The 14,051-nt window shown below is 44.2% G+C and overlaps 1 protein-coding gene across 2 annotated transcripts in view; it reads left to right on the top strand.

Annotated features, from left to right (window-relative positions):
- Nucleotides 1-7,829: 7,829 nt before the first annotated feature.
- Nucleotides 7,830-14,051, top strand: part of ST6GALNAC5 (ST6 N-acetylgalactosaminide alpha-2,6-sialyltransferase 5) — a 171,702-nt gene continuing 165,480 nt past the window's right edge. The window contains exons 1-2 of one of the 2 annotated variants that reach the window (XM_087448809.1): nt 7,830-8,043; nt 8,829-9,056. In XM_087448809.1, the coding sequence (XP_087304935.1) occupies nt 8,029-8,043; nt 8,829-9,056 (243 nt within the window). In that variant the 5' untranslated portion in view covers nt 7,830-8,028. The remainder of the gene's footprint in view (nt 8,044-8,828; nt 9,057-14,051) is intronic. The other variant, XM_014788360.2, reaches the window with a different exon arrangement.

Raw genomic sequence — 14,051 nt, 5'->3', positions numbered from 1 at the left:
ACTCAACTTTTACGCTTAGCACATTAGGTTATAATTATCTGCTCATGGGTTTGTCTTCTGCAGTGAAGGCTGTGTCTTACTCCTCTTTGTGTCTCCAGCATCTCGTGGAGGGCTCGGCCTACAGTCAGAGTGTTTAGAAAGCAGTGGAACATGGAATGTGGAGGTGGGGAGGGAAGGCTCTGCAGTCAGGCAGACCTGGTCAAATCTTCCTTCTATCACTTTCTACCATGTGACCCTGGGCAAATGGCCTCACATCTCTAAATCTCAGTTTCCTTGTTGGTGAAATGGAGATGACATCATTACTGATTAAATAGCCACTGCCTATAATTAGCACAATGCCTGACAGCAGGCACGCAATACATCTTAACCTTTATTTGTATTATAAGCTCAACAATCATTTGAGGATGAATGTGTTTCTCTTTATACCAAACAAAGAGTCCCTTATGAAAAATACACCTTTTATTTGATCCATCTGTGTAATCAGAGTGGTGGTGAACACTGCATAAGTTAGTATATTTTGTCGACACAACCATTCTGCTAGAAAGGTTTTACTATCCGCCTGTTACAGATGAGGAAATGGAGAAGAGCAATCAGCGGCTTGCTCTCGGTCACACGAGAGTTAAGTGTCAGAGGCCGGGCCAAACCTGATCTGTGTGATTCTAATCTTGTGCTTTTAACCAAGCTGTGGAAGCATGAAGGAGGGGCCTCACCGTCCAACCACAGGTTCAGGAAGTGGGGAATGCTAGTGGACCAGGCACAGACTGAGATGTGAAGGAGTGGGACATAGAGGGGCTTATAGAAGGACTCAGCTGACTGACATAAATATTGCAAATTCAAAGAACAGTTCTTATGGCTAGTTCAAAGGGTTCCTGTGTAGAGTTAGGAAATGAGGGAATGGTGGATACATAGTCAGGAAGGATGCTGGGTGCTAAGCAAGGATTTCTAACTTCCTGAAAACTGTACAAAAGCAAAGAGACATTAAAAAGACGGACCATACCAAGTGCTGACAAGGATGTGGAACAATTGGAACTCTCAATCATTGCCGGTGGGAATAAACAATGGTACAACCACTGTGGAACACAGTTTGACAGTTTCTTCTAAAGCTAACCATACACTTATCATATCACCCAACCATTCCACTCCGAGGAATTCACGCAATAAAAACTGAAACCGTACATCTACAAAAAGACAAAAACGTTCTTAGTAACTTTATTCATAAGAGCCCCAAACTGGAAACAACCCAAATGTTCATGAACAGGAGAATGGATAAAAAGAATTGTGCCATTTTCACACATAAGAATAGTGCCCAGCAATAAAAAGGAACTATGAATATACCCAACAACATGCACAGACCTTAAAATATCATGCTAAGCGAAAGAAGTCAAACTAAAAGGCATATACTGTATGTTTTCCTCTATACTAAGTTCTAGAATAGGCAAAGCTAATCTGTACTGATAAAAATCAGAACAATGTTTGTCTGTTTGCTCATTGGTGGGGGTTAGTATGGCTGGAAGGAAGCATGAGGGTGTTCTCTGAGATGATGGAAATGAGCTAGATCTTGATAGTGGAGGGGGTGAATGGGTGTATCATTTTGTTAAAACTAGTCAAACTGTACAATTAAATTTTGTGTATTTTACTGTATTTAAAATATATCTTGAAAAAATAAAAATAGCAAAAAAGTGCATCACAAAACAAGGCCCTGGCTTTGGTTATATTATCTAAAGACCGGGAGTAAATGATATTCTTGTAAATCAGAACAATTTAGAATTAAGTAGAAGAATTTCGTTATGGAAACTCTTACAAAGCTTCTATTCATTCTTTAACAAATATTTCTTTATTTTAACACATATTTCTCTGGCCCAATGCTACCAGTTACTATCTGGATGACTTTGGACAGATGGCTCTCAGTGCCTCAGTTCGCTCATGTGTGAAATGGGGACAGTGACGGTACCTACATCATGGGGTTGTTGTGGGGACTATAGGAGCCAATACATGTAAAACTCTTGGAGCAGCGCTGGAGCAGAGTAAGGACTAGATAAATGTTAGCAATTAATATTACTGCTCAGTTATGTGCCAGGCTTGGAGGATATAAACAGTAATAGGACATAGTCCCAGTTCTAGAAAATTTATGATCTAGAAGGAAGGATGAACAATAAATACATAAATGAGTATACTTGGTACAATAACAGAATTTGAAAAGTGCTTTGAGGACATAAATGACTAACTGCTTTGGAATGGAAAATCCATTCAAAATGAAAATAACCAGCCACCTAAATCAAATCACGTTGGGATAGTTATTTATTGTTTTTCAGTATTATCATTGTTATGATGATGCCTCCTATTCCTGGCATCTGAAATTTGGAACTCCCAGGGCCCAGGCCTGTGACCTCTTTTCTTCCATGTCCAGGCTCATTCCTAGGTGACCTCATCCTTCCATGAACTGTGACGCCCGGTTCATGTCTCTAAGCCCAGGATCATGCCTGATCTCCAACTGCCTGGGACATCGCATACTGAGTGCATCTAAATCCAGATTCTCCATTCTCAGCCCCCCAGATCTGCTTTCTCCACCTCGGAAATGGCAGCTCTATTCTCCCAGCTGCCTCCTTTCTTCTTCTTATACGTCATACCCAATGACCAGCAAATCCTGAAACCAGTCACTTCCCCTAACAGCACTATGACCTCCTTGCACCTACACGAAAGCAATAGCTTCCTAAGTGGTCTCCCTGCCTCCACTCTTGCTCGCCCAAAAGCTATTCTCAGCACAGCAGCCAGGTGACCTTCCCAAAACATTAAGGATCCATGGCCCTCCTTTGCTCCAATGGGTTTCCCTCACACTGTTCTTTTCATGGCCTACGAGGCCCTAGAGGATCTGGTCCTGGACTACCTCTCTGCCCGTCTCCCTTACCACCCTCCCTCCTGCTCCTTCCACTCCAGCCACACCAACCTCCCTGCTGTCTGTTCAATATACCAGTCAAGCTCTTACCTCATGGCCTTTGCACATGCTGTTCCCTTTGCCAGGAACGCCTTTCCTCTGGGACAGTCTCATGGCTCACTCCTTCACTTTATTCAAATCTCTGCTCAAATGTCACCATCTTAGCTAAAACAGCGCATAAACCCCCACCCCAATCTCTAAGGCCTTTACTCTGCTTTTTTTCCTAGTGCCTGACATTCTATTATATTGGCGTATTGCCCTGGCTTGAATATAAGCCTCATGAGACAGAGTCTTTGTGTGTCTTGGTCACATCCTCAGGGCCTAGAACAGAGCCTGGCACATAGTAACTGCTCCATTGACATTTGTACAATGAATGAATAAGTTACCATTACCTTAGCTTATGCAGAACTTCACAGTTGACAAAGCAGTCACAGACACAGTATCTGAATAAGCCCTCTAACAATTTGTGGAACAGACCTCGTTATATCCACTTTACAGATAATTTAACAGTCTCCTTAATATTTTTTAAGTCCCTTTCTCAAGGTCTTGCAGCTCTTGGTCACACAGGCCAAACCCTGGTCTTTTGCCTTCAAACTCAGTTTATCAATCATAATCATAAAATATTATTAATAATAGTTAACAATGTCAGTACTCCTCTCGACACTTCACTTGTAGTATCTCATCTAACCTTCACAGCAATGCTTTGAGTCAGGTACTCTCCTGATTGCCCTTGTACAGATGAGGAAACAAAGGCACAGCTAAGCAACCTACCCAAGGACACAGAGCTGGTAAGTGTGGAGTTAGAATCTGGGTCCTGGCAGCCTGACTCCAGGCACTTGTTCTCAGCCAACCAGCCCACTAGACACGGCCAGTGAAGTAAAGAGAATTAAGTAAACTGCAGATCACAAATGGACAAGTATCAAATTTGTTCTAGGACTTTCTGCCATTGTTAAGCTTTTTGCTTTTGTAGCATTTAGCAGAATTTTTTTCTCTTTTTCTGTAAGATCATAAGGTGGAAAGTAGTTATATCTCAAATGCAGTTTAGATGATGTTGTTTCCTGCTTTTCATCCATCTTTGAAATGTTTGAAACACTTGCTTCTGAATTGGGAGGTCACTTAGGACTCACAGACAGGGCTCCTGGGTTTCCAGCAGTCGGTCTCTCTGCCTCCTTTGGTGGCTCTGTGGTGCCTCGGTGGCTGTGTGCACAGGGTGACATTACCTCTGAGCGTCAGATTCCACCTCCTCCCTCCTCACCCTGTAACTTGCCTTGTTTCATAAATTCTCTCCTTCAGTTTATCACGTAACCTACACTGTGGAACACTCGATTTCTTTTCCTTTCCTTTCCCTTCTTTTTTCAAAAGTAGCAATCTATTTGATTGGATGTGATGGCACCAGAAGCAGAATTGTGGCAAAATTTTAAATGGTGAGAAATCCATCTCAGCTACCTGGATTTTGATTCCCCGACTCCCTTTGTATTGAACTGGACAAGTTAGATGAACTAAAAAAGCTGTATTGACTTGTCTACTTGTCTCCAAGTCAATCAAGTCTCTGTGAATGCTGCCTACTTTCTGCTCTTTCTGGCTATTCAAATTATTAACTTAAAAGTGTGCATAAAGCTTCATAAACATAGATGGAAACCCTTATAATATCAAACCCCTCAGATCTTAAATAAGCAAGCACTCAGAAGCTGAGAAACAAATCAAGTATTTTGATGGTTTCCTAGTTCTTTGTAGCTCAAAGGTTCGCAGCACTAATCCAGGCAGAGACTGTGAGTCCTTCAGGATGGCACGTGGTCCGTTCATCCAGGTATCCCCAACGCCTGGCACATAGTGGGTGCTCAACAGAGTAGGTGCTTGACATGGTAGGCACTTGATAAACAGATGTTGAATTGCTAGTGCTCTGTCTTTCATTGTCTGCTTTCAGTCTTATCTCACACCCTTCACACGCACACGCACAAGCATACACATACACACTAGGTTGTGAGCTCTTAGAGGAGAGGATCTGTGTCTTATCATCTGTGCATTCCCTAATATAGAACTGCCAGATAGCCGGTGACCATTAAATGACCACTGAATTGAAGAGCACAAGGATTTTAACTTCTTTTCTTTTAATTTAAGATTTTTATTTATTTATTTTTTCCTCCCAAAGCCCGAGTAGATAGTTATATGTCATAACTGCACGTCCTTCTGGTTGCTGTATGTGGGACGCAGCCTCAGCATGGCCGGAGAAGCGGTGCGTTGGTGCGCGCCCAGGATCCGAACCCAGGCCGCCAGCAGTGGAGCGCGCGCACTTAACCGCTAAGCCACGGGGCGGCCCTTTAACTTCTTCTTTTTTTTTTTTTTTTTTAAATTTTATTTTATTTTATTTTTTTTAAATTTTTTGTTTATTGCAGTAACATTGGTTTATGACTGTAAAAATTTCAGGTGTACATCATTGTACTTCTATTTCTGCATAGATTACATCATGTTCACTACCAAAATACTAATTACAACCCATCACCACACACATGTACCGAATTATCCCTTTCACCCTCCTCCCTCCCCCCCTTCCCCTCTGGTAACCACCAATCCAATCTCTGTCCCTATGTGTTTGTTTATTGTTGTTATTATCTACTACTTAATGAAGGAAATCATACGGTATTTGACCTTCTCCCTCTGACTTATTTCACTTTGCATTATACCCTCAATGTCCATCCATGTTGTCACAAATGGCTGGATTTCATCGTTTCTTATGGCTGAGTAGTATTCCATTGTGTATATATACCACATCTTCTTTATCCAGTATGGAGATTCCTCAAAAAATCAAGGATAGAACTCCCACATGATCCAGCTATTCCACTGTTGGGTATTTATCCAAAGAACTTGAAAACACCAATTTGTAAAGGTACATGCACTCCTGTGTTCATTGCAGAGTTATTCACAATAGCCAAGACTTGGAAGCAACTTAAGTGCCCATCAAGGGATGGCCCTTTAACTTCTGTTACTTGTTTTATCTGCCCTTCCACCATCCCACCTTGTCCCTTAGGCTCTCAGGCCTAAAACTATCATATCAATCTAATCACATAGTTGAAAGCCAGAGACCTTGAAATTATTCAAATCAAGCTCAGAATTACATTTTTAAATTTACCCTGGCCATTTCATAAGTAGATTCAGCAACTAGCTAACTGCTATCCCAGGAGAGGGGAAAAAAAGCATAAGTTTAATGAGTTTGGTCAGACATACCATGTAACAGATGTCCACCGCGCTGCCATGAGCTTAAATCATAAATGTGATGGCCCTGTTCGGCACGGCAGAATATATTAGAAGTGTTTTATCAGTCACTGGGCAACTTGCTAGAGGGAGGGGGACCAATCCTGAAAAATTCAGGAGCTGTGTCTAGTAGCATCTCAAAAGGAGCCCTGGAGAAACACAGATAATCTGCTTGCAATGATTCATCAAGCTGGTCCTTTGTTTCCCTAATTTGAGTGTCAAGTGCAACCATACGATCAAGAATAGCCAAGACCCAATAAGATTCTCCTCCGGCTGCTGTTTCCTGTCCTGACAACTGGTACTATTCATGCCTACAGCACAAAGTGAATAAGTAGCTTTGAGACTGGCAATGCTGGACAGTGTTTCGAATTTTTTTGTTTTTCCTTGAAAGTCTCACTCCCGTGCCTTTCTTGCCTTCCACCAAACACATTGCATCGATGGTCACTGCTGCACCAATAATTTTAACTTTCTTAGTACTAAGTATGGAAGGATGCCTCAGAAGTTAAAAATAGTTCCTGTTGTATCATCAGTCCAGCAATGGATTAGTGAAGATTAAAAAAGGATTGTAATGCCTTTTTTGGCCTTGAGAAAGCTCTTATTGTGCCTATGGTTCAGTTGGCCTGATGATCATTTCCATCTTAATGTAATCTTTAACACTGCACTGCTACAGGTGAGCTGTTAAGTAATACATTAAGACAACTACTCTCACCAAGGAATTTCACAAGAAATATGTCTTCATCTAAATTAGACGTTTAACAAATGCCACTTGTAATTCATCGCAGTGGGGAGAGTATTCTTAAAACAGGCTATTGATGTGAATTTACCAACAAAAAACAATAACTATTTTTTTATTTTAATTGAAGTTCTGAATGTGACATTATGTACTGTCAGTGCAGTGCACCAACATCAGGAAAGCACCAAAGGCCTTAGGAGTCTTACAAAACAAGCAGTAAGCAGTTATGTCTCCAGCAGCCAGAAATCTTTCATTTAAATTAGAAAGAATCTACAGGTCCAGTTGATCACATGGATATGATGTGCTGAATGTTTTTACCGCTTTAAAATCATTTAAATGAACACTACGAGCCTCAAAGATCGAATAAAACTATAAATTATAATATTCAAAACAAGCAATAAATGAAATATTTGAATTAAAATCATGATGTGAAGATTGCATGAGAATAACTGGATTTAAAAAGTGAAATTAAAGGGGAAGAGAATATTATAAAGCTTACAGGTGGAAAACTGAAATAAACAATTTTTTTTCAAAAAATTATTTCGTGACCGATTTCCCCACGCCAAGAACACGAATGCAAATACTATAAACAGGGCTATTGACATTTGGGCTGTTGATTTGTTTTTATCAAAATTACAAAACAGAAAATTTAGTTTGCAGATTTTCAAATGGCTCTCATGTTCAGAACCCAGTTGGGTTCTCCTTTCTTTTTTGCTTGAGGACTTCATAAAAGATAAATAAGCCGTCGGACCAAGAGGTGACTATACTGCACGGTTAACTCTCTCGCCCCAGAGATTCCACTCGGCTGCCAAGATTATTATTTGGGGGCGGGAGAAGGGGATGCAGAGATCTTTAGGACCCAGCAGGCGGCGGCAGGCGGCAGTTGTGTAGATCAGCGAGACTACGAGGGTCCGGCTCAGTTTTAATTCTGTCTCTAATCTCTGCAACAGCGGCGCTTCCTGGGTCCCGCGGCTCTCCTACCCACTCAGCCGCGGCTGGCCGCCGTGCGAAAATCAGAGCCGCCCCCGCCCCATCGCCCACCATGGAAGCCCTCCAAGAAAAAGTGGCCCCGGACGCGTGTGCCTGAGGATTCCGCACAAAAGAGGGGCCCAAAATGAAGACCCTGATGGTGAGTCATTTGTTGCAACTCCTCTGGGCAGAGGCGGGGACCCCCGGGCGCAGCGCCCCCGGGGTGCACGGGAGAGCTCAAGGGGCGCCTAACCCTGCGCCGCGAGGCCGCCTGTTACAAAGGGACAACTTTCCACCTGCTCCGCGTCCGCTCCCGATTCCCCGGTTCTGCCCGGCTCGGAATCCCCGAGCCGGGATGGGAACTCGGGTTGCCTCGGCGCCTGGTCCGAGGAGCAAGCGGAGAGCTGGAGAAGCGGTGGAGGGGTGGGAGCGTTAGTCGGGGGTTGGGGGATGCCCAAAAGCAACAGCCTGGCAAAAACTAAGAGGGGCGGGGAGGGGGCACCTTTGCAGACTTTCTTGGTTTCCTTGTCGGATTTCAAACTTGCGAGGATCGCCGAGGTAGAGCCCCACGGGTCCAGAAAAGAGAGGGTGCAAGGGCTAGAGATTCCAGCAGCCGAGCTGAGGGACAGGGCCCCCTCCCCAAAGTGCGAGCCCACCCCTGGGCGCGCTCTGCCGCCGGTGGCCGGGCGCGACGCTCCACCTGCCCTCTGCCGAGAGCTCTGGGAGGTGGCGTCGCCCGAGAGCAGGACGCGCCGGGAGCATCCCCTGCCGCACGCGCGGGGACTGCCCCTCCTCTGCCCGGGCGGCGCCGCCGGGGCTGGGACCCAGGCCACCCGCCCCGGGCCTCCCCCGCCCGTCTGACGGTCTCGCGGCTGTGCCCGCCGGGCGCGCTCCCCCCGGGGCGGCTCTCAGCGGCTTCCTCTGCTCTCTCCCGCCCGCCCGCAGCGCCATGGTCTGGCGGTGTGTTTAGCGCTCACCACCATGTGCACCAGCTTGCTGCTCGTGTACAGCAGCCTCGGCGGCCAGAAGGAGCGGCCCCCGCAGCAGCAGCAGCAGCAGGCAGCCGCGACCGGCAGCGCGCAGCCGTCGGCGGAGAGCAGCCCCCCGTCGCGCCCCAGGGCCCCCGCGGGACCGCAGCCGCTGGACGGATACCTTGGCGTGGCGGATCACAAGGTGACAGCTCGCTCGCCAGCCCGCACGCCACCCAGCCTGGGGACCCCGCACGCCTGAGCCTGCCCCCTTTCCCGGGGCTGGGAGGCGCCGTGAGTAGGTGCCATTCGGAGGCTGGAAGGGGGTGTGGACCCGCTGGGGTCGGGTGGGATAGCTCCTACTTGGTATGAATTCTTATTTGGAGAAGGATGCAAAGTTTTTCGGGGAATAGAGATGAGATGAGTGGACCCCAAAGCCTAATTTCCTAGCGGGAACCGGCCCTGGAACTAGAACCCTCTGATCCCTAGAGCTGCAGCTACCGGCGGGTGCTGGGTTCCTGAAGCTTCGGGTTTGGCCGCCAAGCCGCGCCCCGGTGGGAGGAACCCGGGATGGCGCGGGTACCAGCGCGAGCGTTCCTCCGGCCGCGAACCCGAGGGTGAGCAGCAGGCGGTCCGCGGCCGCCGCTCAGGCTCAAAGATGCCCCTCTGATCTCCGCTTCGGGTTGCTCTGGGCCGAGTGAACACAGCCCTGGAGAGTGATGCCCAGGCAGGCGCGGAAGGCTCGAGGCGCAAACTCAGCTTCCATTGCCTTGAAACTCCTCGTTGAGGGCCTGTTTTTCTGCCCCTGCCTTCCGGAAAGCCGCTGCATGGCTTAGCTAATAATTAATAAGATGAATTTTTTTAAATTGAGCCTCCTTCCCCTGGAATAATAGATCTCTGGTTTCAGTGTGTGAAGCCTCTGGGAAAAGCCTAATCAAGTTTCCTGATTCTGAAACGACATTTTAATACAGTTTAAACCTATTCCCCATTATTTGAAGCTGCTAATATATTTTTCTTAAAACACGATTCCGCTCTGTATCTACGCTGTAAAGCTAGAGGATTTCTTGAAACCAGCCCACTATTCTGCTTTTTACATTACTAGATTATGGTTGTGAACCAAAGTAATATTTAGCAGATGCTCCTTTTGTGTGAAAAGATTGCTGTTACCGTGCTTGAAAAAGTCAAACTTTTTTCTAAGTGGCAATCAAAATATTTCCACTCATTTGTGCAATGCATAATGCTAAGGACTTTGGAGAATTTAAGGCAGGAAGGAGCCTTCAGGGATCTTTGAATGCCTGTGGAAGAAAACAATGTACTATGAAATGTGAATGGATGGATAGATGATAGATAGATAGATAGATAGATAGATAGATAGATAGATAGATAGATGGATAGAGATAGACAGATAGATAGATAAACCGATAGATATATGTATAGGAAATGCTAGATATAAACAGTACTGTTGGGGTGAAGAGATGAGAAATATGACTGCTCTGGGAGGATCAAGGAAAGTTTCTTTGAAAAGCTGCAACTTGCACTGGGAGGAATTCAGGGAAGCAGAAAAGAGGGAGCGATTTCATTATGAAGTGATTTGGGGGGCGGCACTGGTGATGGACTCTTAAAAAAAGTAGAGAGGGCCATCAGTGTTACAATTACAGCTTCCGGTTTCTAGGTTGTTGATTGATTACGCTGTTTGTACCTGCATGTGCAAGCAGCCGATAAGGGCTGGAGTCCTCCGAAAGTTTAGACATCAGCTTCTGACTGTGGATGGATGTGGCGTTTATGTGTAACTGGTGTATGATGAATCTATTGAACTCAGTGGATTTTCATGGCTATTGTTTCATGGAAATGGCTATCTAGCACTTGTGAAGCTTTGATTAATAGGGGTGTCGAAAGGTAAATTTCCTGAAAGCTTTGATCTGCCTTTGGGAAGATATTCCTAATACTTTCCGTCCTGTGTTCTCGTGCTGAACAGACGCCAGCTAAGAATATTGATAGCCTAAGGGGAAATGATGCCCTCATGTTTGTTTTCAAAACACTGTTTATTCACACAAATATATTGGATTCCATTTTCAATGTTTCAGAGCCTCATTTCATTAAAATGAACAGCTCTTTTTTGGAAGGAATGTTGAAACTCTGTATGAGAAATTGAGATAATCTGTAGTAAAAGGGTTTTATAAACTGTGAAATGTTATGTGAATGAGAACTATGTCTCAATGTCTTTGGAATTCTTAGCAGAGAATTATAAATGTGACCAGGAAGGTCTTTGCAGATAATTAATTCTAATGAAACTCTTTCATAGAAAACCAACATCTCACAAAATTCCACACCCAAAGGGTTTGACAGTGTTTACCCAACCCAAGCAAAGGACCAAATGCAAATCTTAAAATCTATGTGGTCTCTCTAGGCGTTATCCCAATTGTCCCACTGAACCAAATGTAAACTTCTGCTCAGAATATCTTTCCTGCTACTATTTAGCTGGGCAGAGTTCCATTTCTGATGGCCATCTGAAGGTGCCTGTGTAAAATGTTTATGTCTTCTTCAAAAGTTGCTGTTTGATTAGGCTTGTTTGGGATCTTCCTACAGTCTTGCTTAGCCAGAGATGGAAATCATTTGTTAGAATATTGCTAGGAATTTTTTTTCCAATTAAGATGGCGGAGGATACGAAATGAAAGCTTTTCTATTCTTATTATGCTGCTGGATGATACTCTGGTTGCTTATTTTTTTTCACGCTCACATCAGGCCTTAGAAAAATTATAGGATGTGCTGAATGTGATGACCACTAAGCCATATGCTGGTGCATACTGAATCAGAATTCCAGTGGACTTTTTATATGCCATTGATTTACAGAATCTGGAGAGAGTTACAGATAACCATTTAGGAAAATGTTCACATCTCCGTGGCTGGAGGTCCCAAAGTCTGATAAATATGTAGTGTTTATGTTCAGTTACATGACGGCATTTACATTATAACTCCAAGATTAAATTCAACAGGTGGTCCTAATCCCTACCACCTGATTTTCTCAAATTACAGCCTGTCTGCAATGATAGTCTTGTCTCAAATGGCTGCAGACTGAATTACTGTTGAGATTAAATCACTATGTGCTTTTGTTGAAAGACGTGCTGCAAGTCAAGTCAGAGATGAGCAATATGTGTTGAAGCTTAAAATATCACTTTCTGTGGTCAGAGTCCCTACTTCCTCTTTCACAAATGACGTGAGCTGAAATCGTAATTCCAGTATAACTAAGTGAAGGCTACTTGGAGTTTCTTGTGATAATGAAGGCATTTCATTTTCTGTTAGACAGATTCTTTCTCTTCATTCCCAATCCCTTTCCCCAGACCTTTCCCCACAAATGTTTCTCCAGTTCGTTTCCATCTTGTTACATGACTGTCACTGCAGCTACTGTATCTGTGTTGTGCCATTGCTTTCCTGATCCCTGTTTTTGGAAGTCATTGATTTCTAGCCAGATCGGCCAAATGCAAGCAAAGAAGCCAATTTCCATGGCTTTGGGAAACTTCTGTATTTAGAAGTGCAGCATAATCTATAACCAAACTGAAATACACATACGCCAAATCAAGGAGCCCTCGGAGGAAAGCTCCGCATCTCCCAGCAGAGAGGAAGCGGGCGTGGAGCACCATTCTCTTTGCGTAGATAAAGTCATTTACCATCTGGCAGACCCTGTGAAATGAAACTGTGAGCCAATTCCCATTTCCAGTGGACAGGAGCCCTTATCACAGAAAGCCCACTTGTCACCCGGGCTGCCCTTTTCTGAGATGGCTTATGAAAGAACAGTGATCATTGGGGTCTGAAGCGGAGCTGCCATCTCCTCGCTTCACTAGTAGCCTTTAGGAATGGAGTTTGCACATCCCAGTAACATGCTTGTCCTTGGTTCTTTCCTTCTGTAAGCACTCAGTCATTCAGACAAAACAAAACTGCTTAGAGGTAATAGTACTATTACTGTTAATTGGTAGATGTCCAGTTGGAGTCAATGTAAGAGCTGGAAAATAATTCAAAACCAGAAAAAAAGGTGCATGCCATATAACTTATCCGGAAATTACAGCATAAGTATTTTTCCTTTAGAGAAGCATATAAATTCTCAAATACAAGTTAACACCATTTATTAGACCCTATTTTATAATATTTGATGCATCTCCTGAATGATTAATAATTTGGATCTCAAAGAAATTCAAAGTGAGCTGATTTTCAGTGCTAAGTGTTACAGGATGTGATCTGCCAGTGAGGATGAAACCCTGTTAGCACAAAGCATCAACCAAAAGGAATCATGACATGAACCCTTTTTCATGGGTGAGGAGCTGCAATAATGTGGTTGCCTTTAATAGGAGAAGTGTTCACACAACATTTGTTAAATACTTAACCTTCCTTAATTCTGAAAGCCAGGACTATTTTTCCAGTTTCCCACAGGACTAGTCCCAAGAGACCTCCATGACAAAGCCCAGACCACACCTAGTACGTGAGTCTGACCTGCCTCTCTCTCAAGTTCCAGCCATTCCGGCCTCCTTGCTGATCGTTGATCACTCATTCTGCCTCAGGACCCTTGCACTAGCTCTTCCCTCCTCCTAGAAAGCTCTCGCCCAAGATCTTTTGCATGGTTGATTCCTTCTGGTCATTCAGTCCTCAGATCACACGTCATCTTCTTGTGGACCACACTCTTTAAAGAGCCCTCTCCTCAACAGTCATTCTCTACCATATCAGCCTGTTTTATTTTCCTTATAATATTTAACAATATCTGAAATAATCTTAAAGGTTACTTGTCTATTGTCTGCCCTCCTCTCAGGTAGAATCTAAGCACTGTGATAATGAAGTATTTGTACATCTTGTTGACCAGTTTAACTCCAGGCCCTAGAACAGAACTTGACTCTTAGTGGACACACGATAAGTGTTTATTGAAGGAAAGAAGAAAGCAGGATGTATATGGCGATGGCGGGGGGTGGGGGGACACAGAGCCTCTCCTTATGTCAAGTCCTGTCTCTACAAGAAACATCAGTACAGTCACAGGGCCCTGCTGTGTATCATCTTTCCTACATGTGGTTTCCTACTACTCCTAATAATAATCATGGGAGGGAAGAGGAAGAAATGATTGCAAACATAAGACTCTTGGGAATGACATTTAGGAATCCACATTTTAACAGGCTTCCCTTATGATTCTTGGGCATATTAAAGTTTGAGAATCACCATTTGA

The sequence above is a fragment of the Ceratotherium simum genome, chromosome 2 (assembly GCF_057802395.1).
Source record: "Ceratotherium simum simum isolate JZ-2026a chromosome 2, ASM5780239v1, whole genome shotgun sequence".
Lineage (NCBI taxonomy): Eukaryota > Metazoa > Chordata > Mammalia > Perissodactyla > Rhinocerotidae > Ceratotherium > Ceratotherium simum.
Note: the sequence above shows the minus strand (reverse complement) of the source record. Positions and strands in the feature narration are given on the sequence as shown.